Source organism: Megascapheus bottae, chromosome 9 (genome assembly GCF_031878675.1).
Source record: "Megascapheus bottae isolate mThoBot1 chromosome 9, mThoBot2.hap1, whole genome shotgun sequence".
Classification (NCBI taxonomy): domain Eukaryota; kingdom Metazoa; phylum Chordata; class Mammalia; order Rodentia; family Geomyidae; genus Megascapheus; species Megascapheus bottae.
In genome coordinates this window covers 38,812,027-38,833,939 of record NC_143517.1, presented here as the reverse complement: position 1 = coordinate 38,833,939, position 21,913 = coordinate 38,812,027, and the positions used below count along the sequence as shown (strand labels likewise).

General features: G+C 42.9%; 1 protein-coding gene and 1 pseudogene across 4 annotated transcripts in view; both read right to left on the bottom strand.

Annotated features, from left to right (window-relative positions):
* Matn2 (matrilin 2) overlaps positions 1-21,913 on the bottom strand; it is a 124,831-nt gene that overhangs the window by 46,504 nt on the left and 56,414 nt on the right. For all 4 annotated transcript variants that reach the window (XM_090339118.1, XM_090339117.1, XM_090339119.1 and 1 more), the window contains one exon: positions 3,591-3,713. In XM_090339118.1, coding sequence (XP_090195244.1) covers positions 3,591-3,713 — 123 coding nt within the window. The remainder of the gene's footprint in view (positions 1-3,590; positions 3,714-21,913) is intronic.
* On the bottom strand, positions 1,690-1,788 carry LOC150059052 (U6 spliceosomal RNA; annotated as a pseudogene).

The following is a 21,913-nucleotide window of genomic DNA, read 5'->3' as shown; positions in this document are numbered from 1 at the left end:
CAAAAGTTAGGGAACAGATGCATAGAAGTGACCTCAGGATTTAACTCATAGTGGCTCTACTGTTGCAAGTCTGCATTTCCTCTTGGTCATTTTTGCCTGACATTTCTACATACTCCTTCACAAGTGGAAAGAGCACAGAAGTGCTGTGCAGTCACTCTAGATCAGGAAGTGCTGAGATCCCAGAGTCAGAAGTCAATCTCGCCATGGTCCACCTCTGCCCAAAGTGTGAGAAATCATTCGGTTGTCTTCAAGGACAAAAGATAGTTGGTACAGGTAATGAAAAATAAGATCGACACTTCTGATTTACAATCTGATTCCTGCTGAGAAAAACCTTAGAATGTGAACAATCATTAGAAACAGGGTATTTTAAAGAATAACATTTGGATTTTAGAGCTTGTTAATAACAAAGTAAAACAAACCCCCAAACAACCAGATGCATTGTTCTGGCAAGTCAAAGAACCAGTTTAGTTGTTGAACTTATATCAGAAATACGTATGGAGTCAGGCTAACCGATTTCTCTTCCCCATTGAATGAATGCATTTGTGCCAGATTGAAAAACTCAAGAGATCCAGGTGCCCAAGGGTCACACCTATAATCCTGGCTACTCAGGAGCTGAAATATGAGGATTACAGTTCAAAAGAAGCCCAGGCAGGAATAATCCATGAGATTCTTACCTCCAATTGACCACCAAAAAGGTGGATGTGAAACTGTGGCCCAAGTGGTAGAGCATTACACTCGAGACTAAAGAAAGCTCAGAGACAACACACAGGCTCTGAATTCAAGTCCCAGGACTGGCACAGAAACTAACAAGACAAAACTGAAAAAGCAAAATGAAGACTCACAGAAAATGTCTATGGATTTTGATAACGAATGAGAGTGATATGGGCTGAGTTATGCCCTCCCCAATATCTGAAAACGTGATTGCACGTGAGGATGGGGCAGTCACAGAACATATTAAGGTACAATGAATTTGTTAGAGTAAGACTGGGACTCTACCTCTTGAAACCTGCTGCCAGCATTTTGCTAGTTAACTGAGATGGAGACTCAGACTTATCTGCTTAGACTGACTTCAAAATATAAAGCTCTGTTCTCAGATTCCTGAGTAGCTAGGATTACAATTGTGATCTACTAGCACCCAGCTTCCTTTTATTTTTTATATCGGGTTTGAATTCAGAGCCTTGGCATAGCTAGAGAGGTACTTTACCACTGAGCCATGCCTCCAGCTCTGTGTTTTGCTGGGTATCTCTGCTTAGGTGTGCACTTGCTCCCTGATTCACCTGTCTTACAGTTCCCATTATAACTAGGCTAACAGGCACGCGCCACTGTACCCAGCTGTGGGGTCAGAAAGAGATTCATGAATTTTTCTGCCTGAGCTGGCCTTACACCACAATCCTCCTGTTCTTAGCTTTCCAAGTAGCTAAGATTACAAATATGACCCAATGGTACCTGTTCCAAACTTTTAAAATTGAATAGTTTGGGCCTGATATCTACACTTTTTTGTGTGGTTTTGTTTTTGTTTTGTTTTTGTTTTTTTAGGTAATTTATTAACAAGAAAATAATCTGAAGAGTCTAGTTCACAGATGGCGACCATGGCAACCTCCCTTTCTGCAGGTGTCGTTGGAGGGGCTGGGAGTGACATCCTCAATCCTCTCAACCTTCATCCCCGAACAAGCAAGGGCCCTGAGGGCTAAAAATATGGAACACTTCACGAATTTGCCTGTCCTCCTTGCACAGGGGCTAATCTCAGTATTGTTCCAATTTTAGTATATGTGCTGCCAAAGCGAGCACTCCATTTAAAAAAAAAACAAAACACAAAACCACTCACTCTCACTCCCTGTTTGCTATCTACTCTGTATGTGATCTCACCCATCATTTTTCTGGATCACTATCAATAGCATCCTGTATCCCTCATGTTTGGTAGAGAATTTAGAGATGTTTCCTGAAGTGAATCAATTATTTGGCACTATGGCTTTTGCTTTGCTCTATTCACTTTGGCCTTGCTGAAACATGGCATTGCTGTCACGTTGGGGCTGTATTTTCTGCTTGTTCTGACATGCTCTTCTAGCCTCAAACTCCAAATGCCCCTTCCCCCCGCCAAATGATCTTTTCTGAAATCTCTTTCTGTCCCCATGCTCCCACTGATCAACCAGATTTTGCTTGCTCTGCTTCCTGAAGCTCACCCCAGGCCTTCCTCACCAGCATCCATAACTTCCAACTTTCTACCTACCTAACCACTTCGAAGTAAAGAGAAGGTCACAACAAAAATACCATGAGTTCAGTTGATTGACATTAATAAATACTTCGATGTAGATATTTCTAGGGCAAACAGGATGGTCCTAAAAAATACAATGAATTTTCTTTCTATACTGGGGATAGAACCCAAGGCCTTACATATGCTAAGCAAGTGTTCCACCACTGAACTACATCTCCCATACTACAATCAATTATCAATAGTGATTTTTTTTTGCCTTGCGTTGTTTGTTCGTGTAAGGATGAATGAGATGAACATGCAAGGGCTTCACAAACGAACAGGGAGGGGACTTCTACACACAGGGTGCTTAAGAGAGCTATCACCCATTACTGAATAAATTAGATCCTAGCCCGCTTCTCCTACTGCTCACCTGACCCCTTGATGTGGAGTTGCCCAAGTGGGAAGGTGCCCAGCTGATTGCAAGCTGGTGCTTGGAGTTCCAAGCACTGCCCCAGAGTCTCCTTCCCTGGGCCTTGGTTTCAGATTGCTATTTGTTTTCTCTGAAAATGATGTCTTAATATAGACAGTTGTGCTCTAGGTGGTCACTTGGACCTGTCACTGAACTGAATGCCCACCACAAGGGCTGCCAACTTCTTTGATGTATCTCACAGCATCCTTGCTGTCACTGAGTGAAACTCTTGATCTATATTTAAGTCAGGCCACCTCAAATATATGCTCCAAATTTGAGGAGAATGCACCCAGGAAGATGATAACAGACATTTATATCTCTTCAACTGTTATATTTACCTTTTGCTAAGGATCTGAAAAGCTGACTTCAATCAGAAATGAAGTTCAAGGCCGGGAGTTTGGCCTAGTGGTAGAGTGCTTGCCTAGCATGCATGAAGACCCAAGTTCCATTCCTTGGTACCACATACATAGAAAAAAGCCAGAAGTGGTGCTGAGGCTCAAATGGTAGAGAAAGCCCAAGGACGGTGCTCAGGCCCTGAGCTCAAGCCCAGGATTGGCCAAAAAAAAAAAGTTCAGGGCCAGGCATGGTGTTTGACATGTATAATACCAGCTACTTAAGAGGGGTAAGGTCAGGGCCTGAGGCCCATCAAGGCAAAAGTGTAAGACCCTATTTGAAAATCAAAACTAAACAGGAAAGGACATGTGACATGCCTCAAGCAACAGAGCACTTGCCTACCAAGCTCAAGGTCTTGAGTTCAATCCTCAGTACTGCCAAAAAGATGTTCAATGTTCTCCTAATTATACCAAAGATTAAAGTACTTTGTTGAAACCCCAAGGAGAATTCTGCATATGAGGGAGGTAAATAACTCCTTTCTCTGTTTGCTGTGTTTCACCTGTCCTTCCCCACTAGGTAAGACGAGAGGATACTCACCCATACACCTTTTCCCGTCCTCAGCCAGACTGTAGCCACTGTAGCATTGGCAGACAAAGGAGCCAGGCACATTCACACAGAGCTGCTCGCAGGCATGGGCCTCCGTGGCACATAAATCCTGGACTGAGGCAAAAATGCACCATTAGAGCACAACGCTGGAAGTGTCTGCAGCACTTGCTAAACTTGCAAAAATATTTCAATTCTTAATATGTGATCACATGTAGGAAATACACAAAAGAAAATTCCTTTTGTTCTTACCACTCAGAGGCAACCAAGCACTTTCGCTTTTTGATAAGTTTCCTTTATATACAAAAGCATTTATCGGGCAGGGTGTTGGGCCTAGTGGTAGAGTGACTGTCTAGCATGCATGGAGACCTGGTTTGATTCTTCAGTACCACATACACAGAAAAAAGTCAGAAGTGGTGCTATGGCTCAAGTGGTAGAGCTCTAGCATTGAGAAAGCTCAAGGAGAGTGTTCAAGCCCTGAGTTCAAGGCCCAGGACTGGCAAACACACACACACACACACACACACACACACACACACACAATTTGTCAGCGAACCACTGGTAGCTCACACCTATAATTCTAGATGCTCAGGAGGCTGAGATCTGGACGTTGAGGCTCAAAGCCAGGCAGGGAAGGTAGGTCCCAATGAGATTCTTAACTCCAATTATCACCAGAAAACCGGAAGTGGCACGATGCCTCAAAGTGGTAGATTGCTAGCCTTGAATGAAAGAGCTCAGAGATAGCACCCAGTTCCTGAGTTCAAGCCCCATGACCAACCACAACAAAAAAGACTTCAGCCAGGCATGATGTTATACACCTGTAACCTCAGCACTGGGTGGGGTGAGGCTGCAAGATCAAGAGCTCTAGGTCAACATATGATACACAGGTAGACCCTATCTTAAAAGATAGGGTCTTTTCAAAGTTGGAATTTTTCATCTTTATGAAATACATTAAATAATCTCAATATCAATTTATATTTTCCAAAGGCCCTGAAAACGCTTTGAGGGCTCTTGAAAACTGTTTTGTCATGACAAACTTTTACACTTGTTAGCATCAGATTCCATTCCTATCCTGTGTACATCTGGGCTCTGTACTCATGGTCTCCAGATTCACACAGAGGTAACTGGCACTGACTTTGACATTCTGCAGATGGGACAGCCAAAGGAGATGCAGTAAGCCCTGCTACTTTATTGAAAGCATAGTCTAAAAATAACCTCTAATTCCCAAGTTCCTGTTTAATTTTCCCCATCTCATTTACCTACAGGAAATGTCTTTGGCAATCCCCTTTATGCTGTATTCATTCATCCCAGTCACAAGTGATGAAAAAGGAGAAGCCGAAGAAGTTAGGCAGGGGTAAGAAAGATTATCAGGGAGAAAGAGATGCATGTGTGAGATTATCAGGAAGAAATAGATGCACGCGTGCTTACGGTCTTCAGTCAAATATTTATTACATATGAATGAAGTGCTGAGCCTTGGCTGTTGACTCATGAATTCAGGAACACATGTCCAGGCGGGACTCAACCGCCATAACAGTAAGCAAACACAGAAGTATGGAGAGGTTCAAGTCCTCCATAGCCCTCACTCACTGCGCTTCCTTGACACCCACAAAACAGACATTCACCACTTGCCATCAAGGGGACAGAATGGATTTCATGAAACAGTCACCTATACCTATCAATTGAGTCACCTATACCTATCAATTGAGTCACAGAGCCACTTCTACCTTTTTCTGCATATGTGGTACCAAGGAATTGAACCAAGGGCTTCATGCATGCTAGGCAAGCACTCTAACCACCAGGCCATTCTCCCAGCCCTTATTATACTTTATCTTAAAATATCAGATTACTAAACAGATAAAAGCTTAGTGTCTCTATTAAATGAATTAAATATTTTGAAATAAACTCTTTATTACCACTTTGAAAATGTTTAGGTCACCAGGCACTGGTGACTCACACTTGTAATCCTAGCTACTCAGGAGGCTGAAGAGTAAGGATCTCAGTTCAAAGCCAGCCCAGGCAGAAAGTCCCAGCAAGCATCTTATCTCCAAGTAACTACTCAAAAAAAAAATGGTGCTGAGATTCAAGTGGTAGAGCTCTAGCCTTGAGAAAGTCCAAGGACAGAGTTCAGGCCCTGAGCTCAAGCCCAGGACTGCCCCCCCCCCTAAAAAAAAACCCTCAGTCAAAAGCCTTGCTAAGAAAAGAGATCATGCTAAAAGTAGAGTGTGAGGAAGTGAAGATAAAAACAGAGGAATCAGATCAAAGACGTGGAAAAAAACACTCAAAAAGTGCAATGGCTATGCACTGTTGGCCCACGCCTGTATTCCTCACTACTCAGGAGGCTGAGATCTGAGAATTGTGGTTCAAAGCTAGCCCAGGCAGCAAAGTCCATGAGACTCTTATTTCCAGTTAATCACTCAGAAAAAGCCAGAAATGGTGCTGTAGCTCAAGTGGTAGAGCATTAGCCTTTTGCACAAAAGAGGCGCAGGAACAGCACCCAGGCCCTGAATTCAAGCCTCTCAACCAAAAAAAGATACAAATTCAATTTACAAAACCTTTCAGACTTCATCAAAAGACCAAATTTATTTGTCATAGATACAGAAGAAGAATATAAACTAAAGGCACTAAGAACTTATTCAATAAAATAATAGCAGGAAACTTCCCCAATTTCAACAAAGAGAAGGTCACCCACGTAGAGGAGACTTACAGAACACAAAACAAACAAGATCAGAGAAGAAACACTTCTAGGTACATTATAGGTAGAATTCCATATATACAGAATAAAACAGACAAGGGATTGCTGTGGTGGGGCTTGTATTCTACTAGAAGGTTAGTGCTGAGAAACCAGCTAGTTTACTTCTGGCTAGAAGAACAGTGAATGTAAATGTCTTGAGGAAGAACCAATTAGCCTCGTTGGAAGAAGGAAAAGCCAGAACGGCTATCAGATGCATCAAAAGAACTAAAACATCAGGTGAAACATGATGCCATCCCTGCCAGAGAGCCCTAGTACTGAAAGAGCAGACAGACAGACAGACAGACAAGCAGAAAAGCAAGTCCTGATGCCAAGGCATATACCTTCACTCATACCAGAAAAGCTCACAGGGGTTTGTAAAGCTCCCCCAAAGTGCCCAGTGTACAGCCAGGAGAAAGTCAATGACCCCAGTGGTGAAGTATTCCCCACAGTCCTCTAAGGGAAAGATGCCAAGGCTCAGATTCCCCTCTTGCAACAAGACTCAGTGCAATAGCTACTCTTGTCCCCAATTGGAGTGACAAAAAGAACACATGAGGGTGCACAGTGAAGAAGGACCTAGAATTACCACTTGGATTCCACAATTGTTCCACCAATAGCAGCGCTTGCCAGTTGGCTCCTACGGAATGTCCTTTCTGCCCTGTCCAGAATGTTAGGGATTAACAGCCACGGGTGATTTGTACCAACTCAAGGGAAACCACTAAGAGCCTAATTCAATTAAATAAAGATGGAGGCATAAATACAGACTGGGCTCTGACCAAACAGCTTTGTTGTTTTCCTGGCAATGGTCACTTTCATTTGAAACATGTACAGATGTTTTTGGAAGATTCCCTGTGTTTTTGAAAACTAGCTTTTTTGTTTCTTTCATAGCCTGGGAAGATTCCACTGCAAAGTGATAAAAACCAGCAGGGGATGGGGGAGGGGATGGGAACGACCTCGGCTTCACTGTTCTCTTATTCCTAACCCACACAGCCTTCTCCTTCTCTTCTGGTGGCTTCACGCGTGATTCATGACATCAGTCAGGTGTCACCTATGCCAGGAGACTTCTGTAAACTAACTGTGCTTGGGCCAGGAGTTTGGCCTAGTGGTAGAGTACTTGCCTAGCACGCATAAAGACCTGGATTCGATTCCTCAATACCACGTACATAGAAAAATCCAGAAGTGGTACTGTGGCTCAAGTGGTAGAGCTCTAGCCTTGAGGAAAAAGTCCAAGAACAGTGGTGAGGCCCTGAGTTCAAGCCCCAGGACTGGCAAAACAAAACAAAACAAAATAAAAAACCACTAACTGTGCTTAAGGCTCCTTCCCCAGGGCTTCTAGAACACAAACACGTGGCTCCCTCCTGCACTTACAAATTTATTTCTCTCTCCCACTCCAATAATGCAAGAACAGACTGCCTGCCCAAGGAGAGCATAAGCTAATCTACTCCATTTTGATTCTTCAGAGCCTTGCACAATGTCCATTCAGTCAGTGGTTCATAAGTATTCGTTTGCTAAAGAACAGTGACAAAGGCCTACATGCTCTGCCAAATCCTAAAAACACTCCCTCCAGTAGAAATAGCGCCCTGGGAAGATGAGGGACTAAACTCACTGCAAGTCTCTGAGCCTCTCCTCCTCAGGAAGGAAGTCCAGACATGTGGGCTTAGAGGTCCAGGTCACTCAGTACCAGCCCCAGGTAGGGACGCTGAGAAAACAGTCAGCATGGTCAAGAAGCCTGTACCTCACAAGCTGCTGCAGTCCGGGACAGTCTGGCTGATGCCAAGGCATATACCTTCCCTCATACCAGGAAAGCTCGCAGGGGTTTGTAAAGCTCCTCCAAAGTGCCCACTGTACAGCCAGGAGAAAGTCATTGAACCCAATGGTGAAGTATTCCCACAGTCCTCTAAGGGAAAGATGCCAAGACCTAGAAATCCACCTCCCATCATTATCAGAGATCCCAAGGTTCAGATTCCCCTCTTGCAACAAGACTCAGTGCAATAGCTACTCTTATCCCCAATTGGAGTGACAAACAGAACACATGAGGGTGCACAGTGAAGAAGGATCTAGCACTTGCCAATTGGCTCCTTATGGAACATCCTTTCTGCCCTGTCCAGAATGTTGGTGATTAATAGTGTGTGCTGTACTGTGCCAAGCACAGGACATGGTACACTGTAATTCTTCACCAATATGGGAATGGATTAACACAGGCATGGTTGTGTCACACAAACACAGGGCTGTCAAGTGTTTTAGTTCATCCATTTTGTTCCTTTTACCAAAACTTCATGAGACTCAGGATCATCTCCGCCAAGTCATGGCATCACACATTTTCTACTATACTTGGTTTGATCTGATAGCTTCCTTCCTTCTGCCCTGGAACATTATCTCACCAATGAATGCTACAGGTCAGAAAGGAGGCAGTGAGGAAGGATCCTGAAATGCTCCTTAATTTCCCTTGGACAATGAAAAAATTTTAGAATAGCTAATTTTTAATCTTAGAATTAATGATGACCAAACTGGGTGCAGTGGCTTACGCCTGTAATCCTAGCTACTCAGGAGGCTGAGATCTCACCATCAAGGTTCAAAGCCAGCCCCGGCACAAAAGGACCTGAGACTCTTTATCTCCAATTAACCTCTAGAAAATGGGAAATGGAGCTTGGCTCAAGGGTAGAGTGGTAGCCTTGAGCTGAAGAGCTCAGGGACAGTGCCCAGGCTGAGTTCAAGCCCCATGACCCACACACAAAAAAATGAATTAATGATAACCATAAAAACTTGGAAGTCATGGCCTCTTCTATCTCCTGCAATTCTTTGTGTGTATTGGGGGGGGGGGGCTCATGGAGCTTGAACTCTGGGCCCTGGACACTGTCCCTACACTCTTTAGCTCAAGGCTACCACCTTACCCCTTGAGCCAAGCCACACTTCCCATTTTTTAGTGATTAACTGGAGATAAGAGTCACATGTTCTTTAGTGCCCAGGCTGGCTTTGAACCTCGATCCTCAGATCTCAGCCTCCTGAGTAACTAGGATTACAAGTGTGAGCCACAGTGCCTGGCCTTCTCCTGCAATTTTTTTTCAATTCTTACTTATTTATTAAAGAAAATAGACATGCAAAAAAAGAAAATAGACATCCTTTTGACATTATTGTAAACAGTTACAATGATTAAACTGGAACATGTTTTTTGTTTTTGTTTTTGTTTTTGTTTTTTTTCCAGTCCTGGGCTTGAGCTCAGGGCCTGAGCACTGTCCTTGGACTTTTCTCAAGGCTAGAGCTTTACCACTTGAGCCTCAGCACCATTTCTGGCTTTTTTCTATGTATATGGTACTGAGGAATCGAACCCAGGTCTTCATGCATGCTAGGCAAGCACTCTACCACTAGGCCAAATTTCCAGCCCTGGAACATGTTTATACACATGTGGACATGTGACGGAACCACTGGTGTCTGGATCTAGTTCATCCTGATTCCTAAGAACAAATGATAGACATCTCTTTCTAATTCTGCATTTGATGGGGCCACGTTGGTGGATCAAAACAGTCACAATGGAAGTGTTTACACCATTAAAAAGGGGCAAATGCTGCAAATTAAAGTTTTTTCACCTACAGAGCTGGTGATTAAATATTTACCAGCATACCACTGGATGAAATACCACCAACAAACAAAACAAGTAAAAATATACAATCTATTGCGCCTTCTAACAGGAAAGGGTAGTATGTTGAGAGGTGAACTTTCAGTTTAAATAGTATGATATAAAGGTGGGTTCACAGATAAGACAACTTGGGCCAAGGATCTGAGGAGGTAGCAGGGAAACCGAAGGTGACAGAAGTCATTGCTGGAGGAGGACAGTTGAGCCTCTTCAGAAAGCAAAAGGCTGAAGTAAGCAGGGAGAAAGAAGGTAAGCTTTGGAGCCAGATCTGGCCCCTATTGGGTGATCTTATGACTCAAAGTGACATCATAAGTTTCAGTCCCCAGGGTGGGGAGTTTAGCATAGTGTAGAGTCCTTGCCTATCATGCAAGAAGACTTGGGTTTGATTCCTTGGTACCACATATGTAGAAAAAAGCCAGAAATGGTGCGGTGGCTCAAGTGGTAGAGCTCTAGCCTTGAGAAAGCCCAAGGACAGTGCTCAGGCCCTGAGTTCAAGCCCCAGGACTGGTAAAAAAAAAAAAAAAGATTCAGTCTTCACCAGGTGTTGGTGGCTCATACCTATAATCTAGCTACTCAGGAGGCTGAGATCTGAGGATCCCAGTTCAAAGCCAGCCTCAGCAGGAAAGAGTGTGAGACTCTTATCTCCAATAAACTATATAGAAAAAGCCAGACGTGGCTCTATGGATTAAATGTAAAACGCTAAACTTGAGCACAAAAAGGTTCAGGGACAATACCCAGACCCTGAGTTCAAGCAGTAGGTCAGGCAAAAAAAGAAAAGACTCGATTTCCCATTTTTATAGAGATCAAATAAAGGATGACCTTATATGTGTGTGTATACACACATACACACACACACACACACACACACACACACACATATATGTTTTTATCTTTTTTCTTTTTACCAGTCCTGGGGCTTGAATTCAGGGCCTAGGCACTGTCCTTGAACTTTCTCAAGGCTAGCGCTCTACCACTTTAGCCACCACTTCCAGTTTTTGTCTGGGTATGTGGTACCAAGGAATAGAACCCAGGATTTCTCATGTGTTAGGCAAGCATTCTACCACCAGACCATATTCCTGGCCCTGAATATATCTTATTTTTAGGGTTAAACAAGATAATACAAGCCTCAGTAGGTATTCAGGAAATGTTATCCCATTTTCCTGCCTATGTCTGGGGCAGGACCTATTCGAGCAGAGGAGAGGGGAATCAATTGAAATTTGTCCACATCTCAATTCCATTATAGATTCCCTTTATTGGATACCTAGAAAAATGGCAGATATGGATAGATTAGATTCAAAAATATTTTAAAAGTGTCTTTGGGTACATTTAGTTTGCTAAATTGATCTAATATGGCAGAGTAGGCAGTTGTGAAATTCACAACAAAAGATCTGGCCAAATTCAAGCTATGCCTTGCCAGAGGGCAATCATTAACAAACAGTGCACAGTTCACACAACACAACCCCTGAGCTTTCTCCCATCACAGTTTTACGAGGAACTTCTAAATTGCAGATGATTGCAGTGGCTCAGTGTTTACAGGTGAAATGAATCAGTGCAAGTTTGCTAGCTAAGAGCCCCAAACTGTACTGAAATCCATCCCTCGGGTCTCCCAGAGGCATATACCACCCTAGAAATGCCTCCCTTCATTGGTCATGTACCACGCCTGGCACTAAGTTTCTGCCTATAGAATTTGGGAAATGTTCCACTGGTTTGATTGGAGGAAGGGAGCTGTGGGCAGACTGTGGCTGCTTGGCTGATAGGGTTTTTATGGACTCCAGAATTTCAATCTACACTGTGTACCTTTGATTCCAATGGCAGTTTACTATCTCCTTTATTGTATAGGTTCCATTGTTATTTAACTCAAGATGTAGAAATCAAAAGCTGTTGAGCACAGCAAGAGAGAAGAGCAATGTGTTATTAGTGTTGTGATTTTACTGGGGCCTCCACATACCCCCGCCAGAAGCTCACTCTGGAGTTAGGGATCCACAAAGATGGGCCAACCCAAGCCTACATTTTGGGGGCTGTCCCCTTTCTCTCCACATGTCTGAAAGGCACTGATCTTATTTTGACAGCTGCAGTCTGGACTTGCAACAGTAAATGTGAGTCATCAGCCTTTGCTTTTCTGTTGAAAGAAACAAAAGGAACCCAATGTCACAGCTCCAGCTGGGCCTTCTTTCCTTTCTTAGCATGTTGAATTTTCTTTCAGTTAAGTCTCTTATTCAATAACAAGATTCTGGTTTTCTTTGGGGAAGAGGAAAGAAAGAAGTGGGGGAAGAGAGGAACCCCCAAAACAAAGCTTAAAGACTAAGAACATCTGATCAAATGAGGTTGATTAAGATAAATATATGTGCATAATGTCCTCTTGTAGAGCAGGGCTTTTCAATGCTCAATTAATGGTTGTCATAGCATTATGTTCTTAATATAAACCCTCCAGAGTGGGATTCCCAAGCAAAGTTGAAAACAGCTACATCCACGGTCTCAGACCAGAGTGGGTATCAGAACCCTTTGGGGAACTTGTGAAAAGTCCTGCCTGAGATTCAGTAAGCTGGAAGGTAGACCGACGAACCTACACTTCCCTGCAAAGATGATAAGATGATGCTATAATCCTGGGGCCCACACTGGTGCAAACAGCAAAGCAAAGAAGAAGCTGTACAAATTTCAGGCTCCTTTCTCCCTGTGTGTCCGATTCTTTAACAACTGGCTTTCCTCCACTCAGTTCAGTTCTCCCAAAGTTCTCTCTACTCACCCCAGATCCTTCGCTTTTTAAACCCCATGCAAACTGAATGTGATAGGCTCCGAGCTCCTTCCCAGCTCAGCTGTTAGGGCAAGGAGGGAATTCTGCAGCTCTGCAAGCCCACTGCGCCTGTGCCTGCTCTCACAGCAGCTGCAGGTCATTGCCTTGGGGCATTAGGCAGCTGTACCTGGTTTACTCTCCCTAGCACTCCATGCTCTGCTGGGAGCTGCCCCAGCACTCACACCATGACCTTTGTTTTCAGCATTCCCTTTCCTTTCTCCAAGGCCTCCTCCACTTTCAAGGTCAATGACCATTACCCAAGTTGTCCCCCAGGCTTTACCTTGACCTTGAATCTTGCATCTTGGCTGCACCCAATCACTTATGTGGCCTCCCCCTCCCCTTGGCCCTTCTCCCCAACCCTGGGCCTCCTACTCTGCAGTTTTCCCTCAAAACCAGTTTTCCTCTGTGAAGGAATCTGTCTCAGTAATACTATCCCCACCCACTACTCATTTCTTATGCCATTAATCCCTCCCTGGGGCTATTCTAGTCTTCTAGTTGATTCTGTGAGCCTAAGAAACACCCACACTAACTGAAGGAATGGAGCAGAGTCAAAGACTGATTGTATAGAACCTTTTTCTGCATGTATGGAACACAAGGGAAGCCAAAGTCTGAGTGTTTCTTGGGTCTCCAATATATAAGAAAAATACCCTGTAAGGGCCTGGCCCATACAGTGTTCCCATAGGGAATAAATGAATAAATGAACGGCCAGCCCCTACTTAGGTAACAATTGCTTTGCCCTTGATGTGTGTGTGCAATATCTCCATTCGCCAAAAACACTGCTGGAACTCAGCTTGAGAACCTGGTTTTTCCACCTTTTGTCACAGCTTACATTCCTTCCCTAATCCTCTCCATATCCCCCCAAAGAGCTATTCCAAACAGGAAGTCCAGTCTAATTCCATAGCTCTCTCTGAGCAATTTTCTCATCTGAGTAACTTCTGAATTCCTGTTTTGATTTAAGTGTGTCAGCTTTATAGAGCTAGTATACAATAAACCGTACATATTCAAAATACTAAACATAATCATCATTCCCAAAGTTTCCTTATATAGACTGTAAAAAAAGGGCTGGAGACATGGGTCATTAGTAAAATGCTTGCTTAGCAATTCTGAGGCCCCAAGTTCAAACCCCATGCACACACACACACACACACACACACACACACACACACACACACACGACAGTTCACCATACACGCAGAGGTTTAATTCTAGATTGTATTCTGTTCAACTGATTTTTACATCAATACTAGACTCTCTTGAATATACTTGTTGCTTTATAATTCATCTTGATCTGTTTACCTTTGTCAAAATTTTAGTTCATAAGTGTATTCCTACTTTAATTTACCCCTTTTTATTATTTTTATTGTATAGCGCATGAACATCTTTATATTTCATTCCCAGTTTATATATGTATGTATAACACACACATACACATGCCTTACTGAGGTTTGAACTCAGGGCCCAGTGATTGCTAGGCAAGTACTCTACCACTTGAGCCATGCCCATACCCTTTTTCTTCAGCCTTGTGTGTTTGCCTTGTGTGCTTGCCTGGGGCCTGCCTCAGACTGAGAGCCTCCTGCTTATGGCCTTCTTTGTCGCTGGGAAGGCAGGTTTACACCAGTTTGCTTGTTGGAGTGGGATCTCAGTAATTTTTTCTCCAGGCTTTCCTCCAATCCTTATCACCCAATCTGTCTCCCAAATAGCTTTATTAGCCTAACACTCCTAATTTATACACTTTAGCTATTGTTAATAGCATTTTAAAATAACAATTTTATGTCAGTATAAAGAAATATACAGTGAAGTAAACCAGATTCAAAGGAACTTAGGCTCACTGGTTTCCTTCATTTGTCATAATCAGTAGAAACCTTGGGCTCTCATAGCAGAGATTTACAATAGAGCAAAACCTAAATATATAAGGCCATATAGGATGAGGCTAAATGAAAGGACCTCAGGATATAGAAACAAAAGCCATATAATGAGTGATTGTTGTCCTTATTGTACTATGTTATCTCTCATCTCTTTTGCTGTCCCTTGGTTATCTCATATTGTTAGAGTATTTTACCTTGTTATCTGATACAGTGTATATATGCTTATTTGGTTATTTGAAATAGGATAGGGAAGGGGGGAAAACAAGATGAGGGGCGGGTGTGTGGGGAGGGAACTGGGGACCAAGACATGAGAAAGGGTATCAATGTGTGTGTAGTAATGCACCTTCTAGCTGGTAAATATAATGTAACCCTTCTGTTAATTACAATAAAAATATATGAAAAAAAAGAAACATATATTGAAGTATTTTTGTACACTGGCCTTTTATCATGCAACCTTATTAAAGCATTTAATTTTCTAATTTTAGTAGGATTTTTTTAAAAGATTCCATTAGTTTTTCTACAATCATATAATCTATTGAAGATAGCTTTACTAATTAATTTTCCATATTAGGTGGACACTCTATCACTTGAACCACAGCTTTTTTTGCTGAAAATTGGAGATAAGAGTCTCATAGACTTACCTGCTTGGGGGGCCAGGAGTTTGGCCTAGGGGTAGAGTACTTGCCTAGCATGCACAAAGACCCAGGTTTGATTCCTCGGTACCACCTACATAGACTTTCCTGCTTCGGCTGGCTTCAAACCATGATCTTCAGATCTCATAATCTTGAGTGGCTAGTATCACAGACACAAGCTACAGGCACACATCTCATTGACTGTTTTTGACTGTTAAACTAACGACAAGGTTAGTGGGATAAACTGCATTTGGCCTTGCTGCTTTCTTTTTAATATAGTATTGTAGGTTTCTACTTGATACAACTTAAATGTGTCTGCATTTAAATTCAAGAAGAATGCTAACTGAATCAAAAAAAAACTCTGAGATTCCACCTCACTCCAGTTAGAATGGCCATAATCAAGAAATATATTAACAACAGATGCTGGCAGGGATGTGGCCAGGAGGGATCACTACTACACTGTTGATGGGAATGTCAACTCATTCAACCACTATGGAAAGCAGTATGGTAATTCCTCAAAAGACTAAACACAGAGCTCCTCTATGACCCAGCAACCCCACTCTTCGGCATTTACTTAATTGTGCAGAAACAAGGACATACTAAAGCCACTAGCACAAACAATGTTCACTGCCACACTTTTATCATAGCAAAGATATGGAACCAACCTAGATGCCCCTCAGTAGATCACTGGATCAAGAAGGTGTGGTATTTATACACAATGGAATTCTATGCTGCCATCAGAAAGAATGACATTGCCCCATTTGTAAGGAAATATAAAAACTTGGAAAAAATCATATTAAGTGAAGTAAGCCGCACCAAAGGAACATAGGCTCAATGGTTTTCCTCATTTGTAATAATTAGTACGCACCTAGGACTCTCTTAGCAGAGGATTACAATAGCTCAAAACATAGGTACATAATGTCATATAGGATGAGACTAAATGAAAGGATCTCTAGGATGTGGAAACAAGATCTTTATCTTGTATGATTGTTGTAGTACTGTTACTTCTCTTCTTTTTTTGCTCTTTGATTAATCTCATATTGTTATTGTATTTGACTTTGTTACCTGGTATATTGTATATATCTTTATTTGCTTTTTTGGAGGGGGCAGTCCTGGGCCTTGAACTCAGGGCCAAGGCACTGTCCTTGGGCTTTCTCAAGGCTAGACCTCTACCACTTGAGCCACAGCACCATTCCTGACTGTTTTCTATGTATGTGGTGCCGAGGAATCGAACACAGGTCCTCATGCATGCTAGGCAAACACTCTACCACTAGGCTAAACTCCCGGGTCCTTTATTTGTTTATTTGAAATAGGAACGGGAAGGGGAAAACAAGATGATTGGGAGAAGGGAGGGAAATGGGGAGAAAAACAGGAGAAGGGGTATTAATGTGTGAGAAGTAATGCACCTACTACCGACTACCTGTAACTGTAACCCCTCTATACTTTACCCTGACAATAAAAAATTAAAAAACAAAAACTTTAAAAAGAAGAATGCTAGCTGTTTCCCTTTCTTGTTCTGACTCCATGTGACTGTTTTTCTAGGTCATGTTCTTTATCTTAGCTTTAACCTAAAAGCTATTAAATCACTTATATAGCTAAGGAAAATTAATGTCAGGAACATTTCCAAAGAATAAAAGCAATAAAATGCATTTGGTATGACTCTTGAGACAAAATAAAAAGGGAGAGAGAAAAATCTATACAAGGAAGTTTACATTTCTGCCAAATGAAGTTTTATAAATGTTACATTTATTAGTTTCCAGATAAATAAAATATTCTAAAAGAGAAGATAACATCCTTATTTAAAAGATATAATTCAAGGGGAGGGAATGATAGGGAGCTGGGCATGTAAAGGGCAGGTTTCAGGAAATAGTCTTTCCCCCACTTTAAAGGGATAAGAACTCATACATGCTATCACTTGAGACACACTTCCAGCTCCCACTTTTTTTAAAATGAGGGAAAAGGAAGAACATAAACTTCTACTGTTCTGTAACTATACTAATGGTTTTCTATATCGATCACATACCAATACTGGATTGTTAAGATGCTTTGAAAAGCACAAGCAATCTATAATGTTGACCTCCGGTACATCCCAAACTATGCATCTGAAAAGAATTGTAAAGGTAAAATTCTTCAACATACTTCATTTAGTCTTTGGACACACAGGCACTTTTGAAACAACTGGTTTACCACAGAGGGTTGGTTACCTGGATACTAGAGTCCTAAAACCTAAGCACCTAAAGATGGTTTTATAGTTCTTCTGAAAAAGAAAATTAGTAGGAGTGTATGGAGTGGGTGAAAAATAACACTTTTCAACAATTGAAGGAATTCCTCTCTCTATTTGGATGAGGAGGTAATTTTCAGGCACACGGCTTCCAATTGGCAAATATAGGACCAGAGGCAGAAATGATAGAGACCAAGATATCAGTACAATCACTGATCCAGGTGCTATGTGACATATGCCTTGGTTCTCAAGAGCTGTCGCCCATCTGGAATGCGAGAAGGGAGGGATCCAAATTCTGGGATTGTGTAGGACAGGGTGCTAGATCAGAATGTCACTTTCCATTGTTACCCAAAGTATTTATGAGTCAGGAGATTTTTCTTCCTCTCTCAACACAGGCAAAGGCAAAGCATAAATAGAAAGTGTACTTTCCATATGTATATATATATATATATATATAGAGAGAGAGAGAGAGAGAGAGAGAGAGAGAGAGAGAGAGAGTGTCTGTGTGTGTGTGCACACGCACACACATGAAGGCAGTCACCCAGGGGATTGTCACAGTCAGATGTGTGCTTATCCTGGTGAATTAGTTCTGTGCTTCCTTGGAATTTGTGGTCCATGAAACCTGTTACTTCTGGGTATAGAGAAAGTTTTCTTTCTTTTTTCTGTGTATCATGGGACTTGACTCCTGGGCCTGGGCACTGTCCCTGAGCATTTCAGCTCAAGGCTATCGCCCTACCCCTTAAGCCACAACACCATTTCCAGTTTTCTGGTGATTAATTGGAGATAGGAGTCTCATGGACTTTAGTGCCAGGCTGGTTTTGAACCACGATCCTCAGATCTCAGCCTCCTAAATAGCTAGGATTACAGGTATGAACCACTAGGCCCAACTGTGGAGAAAGTTTTCTAGGTACAGGTTGTCATGCTAACATCTGGGGGCCCTCAGGGGACATGAAATAATACTAGATAATTGCTAAGTATTAGGCTAGCACAGGAGTTATATGTTGGTTTGGTCCACTATGACCATTGTTCCTTATTTTCCTTGTCTGTAAAATAAGACTGATAAGACTTATTTTAAGAGCTCACTGGGTGAATTAAATGACACAAGCAATCTAAAGCACTCAGAGGGAGCCCCTGGCATTTGGCACTTGAAAAGTGGCTGTGGTTAGGCGTGACCGCAGGCCCCACACCTTGAGCCAGGGGCTTTGGTGATTGTAGCTTGTGATATATTTTATTCACTCCCATGTATGAATACAAGCTTGAAAATAGAAGAATTTTAGGGGCTAGGAGTTTGGCCTAGTGGTAGAGTGCTTGCCTAGCAAGCACAAGGACCTGGGTTTGATACCTCGGTATCACATCCATCAAAAAGCCAGAAGTGATGCTGTGGCTCAAGTGGTAGAGCTCTAGCCTTGAGGAAAAAGCCCAAGGACAGTGCTCATGCCCTGAGATCAAGCTCCAGGCCTGACCAAAAAACAAAGAAGTCTTGCTGTTTTGTTCACTGTTAAATTTCCAGTGTTTTGCATGCTGCCTGGGGTCTTCCATGCTTAAGCATGTGGTCAATGAAAAAGAATCACCGAACCCATCAGTGAGTTTATGGGAGAATGAATGAATAGGGAGCACTGCTTAGGGAAGAAGAGGTACTTCTAATGAAGAGGCATAACCCACATTCCTTTGTATCTGGGAGATTATCCAGCTACATCCAGGAGAAGGAAACAAGAATGGAAATAACTGGGTCTCTTTCCTTCCCAGGCCCAGGCAAGTTCTGCTGCTCTTAACAGAGCTGGGTCCCTGAAAGCAGCTTATAAACAAAAGTCTACCAAGACCTGACTTTTTTTTTTTTTTTTTTTTTTTTGCCAGTCCTGGGCTTGAGCTCAGGGCCTGAGCACTGTCCTTGGACTTTCTCAAGGCTAGCGCTCTACCACTTGAGCCTCAGCACCACTTCCGGCTTTTTTCTATGTATGTGGTACCGAGGAATCGAACCCGGGTCTTCATGCATGCTAGGCAAGCACTTTAACCACTAGGCCAAACTCCCGGCCCCAAGACCTGACTTTTAACTTGCTTTCTTGATTTTTTCTTCTTTTGCTAGTCCTAGGGCTTGAACTCAGGGCCTGAGCACTGTCCTTGGGCTTTCTCAAGGTTAGAGCTCTACCACTTGAGCCACAGCACCACTTCCAGCCTTTTCTATGTAATGTGGTATGAAGGACTCGAACCCGGGTCTTTGTGTATTGTAGGGAAGCCACTCAACCACTAGGCCAGACTCCCGGCCCCCAGAGTTTTAACTTTCTATAGTCCAAACACAGGGAGCTAAAACAGGAACATATTAATGAAGAAAGTATTCATTGTGGAAAAATTACCACCTTTCCCATTTAATGGGTGAGGAAATTGCAAATCAGGAAGTTTAAATAAGCAAGTCTGGTTGAAAAGCCATCAGAGGATAATGGCAAGGACCAAACAGAGATCTGCAAACCATAAAGGTCTACTCTCCCCACAGGCCACTGGCATACTAACTCAAGAAATGCAGAGGCATCCTAAGCATGGTCTGTGTCTGACACAGAAGGAGAAATGCATATGCTAACTCTTGGGCTGAAGGTCATATAGTTCACTGCTTTCAGCACGACTGTGGGCTGGTGGGGAGAAGGCCGAAGTCCCTACAGACCTTTCCCAAGTCCTCTTGCTGTTGGACGCTATGGAACCACCAATGGTGGCAGCAGTAGATCAGAAATGTTTTGAAAATCAGAACCTCTGAGGAGATCCCAGGAGCTGCTTCCTGGCTAATTCTTAGTTCCTAAAGTTTGAGGCCCACTGCACTGGGCCCCTGTCTGCTCTCTCTCTACCTGGACCTCTTTGCTCTTCCAGCAGTTTCTGCTTCAGACTCTTCTTTGCCTCAGCCCTGGGTAGAGGGTCTATGAAGGACACAGAGAGACTGGCCAGTGCAGCTCATGAAATCAGCAGAAGGGTTTGTTTCATGGTGTCAGAATTCCTCTGACCTGGCTAAGTCTGAGGCATAGGGGAAATGGGCCCAGGAGGCTTCCCAGATCCCCACCAAGCTCCGGACCACGAGGCAGGCAAAAGAACTTCTTGTGCTCCAAAGAAGGAAGAGCAGAAAGGGAGTGGGCAATGGTAGGAGCTGAGAGAACCTGAGGAGACCAGGATGTTCACCAAGCAGGAAGGAGTAGAGCAGGCTCCCTCTGCCCTCTGCAAAGTCTGCTAAGCCCAGGAGCATTTTCTGTGAGTGCTTCTGTTATGGAACCTGAAGAAGTACTAAATGTTCCAAGTGAAAGAGATGAGGATAATTCTAATTGCACTTCATCTGGGATTAACCTGGCTTAATCTGGGTTCTGAAAGGACCCCAAGACCATACACCACCCTGGGCCTCAGAGTCCAGAAGGGACCATGTTGCAGACCCTGGGGTGCCAGGAGCTGGCAAAGTGTGAGCAAAGCCTCCACAGCCATTGACTCCAATCCTCAGAGCTGCAAGTACTTGCCCTTTTTGGTTTGAGGAAGTGTTCTTTTTACCTTTTGGGCCTGGGGGCTTATGTACTTTAACTAAAGGAGGTTTGGTAGATAAGGATGGATTGAAATAAAATGAGGACGGATGAGTGACATCTGCACTTTTCAGCACAGTAGGTCCTAGGACAATATCATGCAAGCATTTGACAAATACAGAAAGTGTATATAGCTAAGGTTTTTGCTACAATCAACAGAGTTGTGCCATCAGCCATCTCTGTCTCCTTCATCATCCTCTTGCCCCTCAAAGCCCTTCTGGTACTGCAGCTGAACCCTGGCAGGCCTGAAACCATGGAATGGAATTGGAAGGAATCACACAGATCTCGAGAAATAGTCAGTCAACCACTGAACCCTGACACTAAAAACTGAGAAAAAAAATAGAAAATGTGTTTTGGTGCTATGAGTGCAATACTAATTACAGCCACTTGTGCAAAATGCTTCCCAATCATGCTTAATTACTTGCCTTGAGGTATAATATTACTGTGATGCATTGGATGAACTACAAGTCAGATTAGCTGAGTTCTACTGCCCTCACCGCCCCCCCCCCCCATGGCAGGTCTTCCCCAGGCCTTGTGCTGGTGGCCTGGTTGTCTGGATTAGTTTAGTGGTTATGCTCATAATTATTTTTTTTAAATAAGAACACACACTCAGTGTATGGACAATTGTCTTTTAAAGAGTGAGTTCCTTTGTGTTGGCTGAAATACCTGTATAATGTGTTGTCTCTGGAGCTTGGCCAAAGAAGGATGATGTTTTTTCTACCATTTTCTATCTATTTGCCTTTTTTGTTAAATTTAGGAGACCAATAAAGTATCCCTTACCAAAGCAACCAGATCCCTGCATACCTCTAAAACAGAAACGGGAGTAATCACTCCCAGCTGAGGTGAATAACTCATCTTAAGTCCATGCTTTAGAAAAGAGAATGAAAGATAGACACAACTCCTTGGG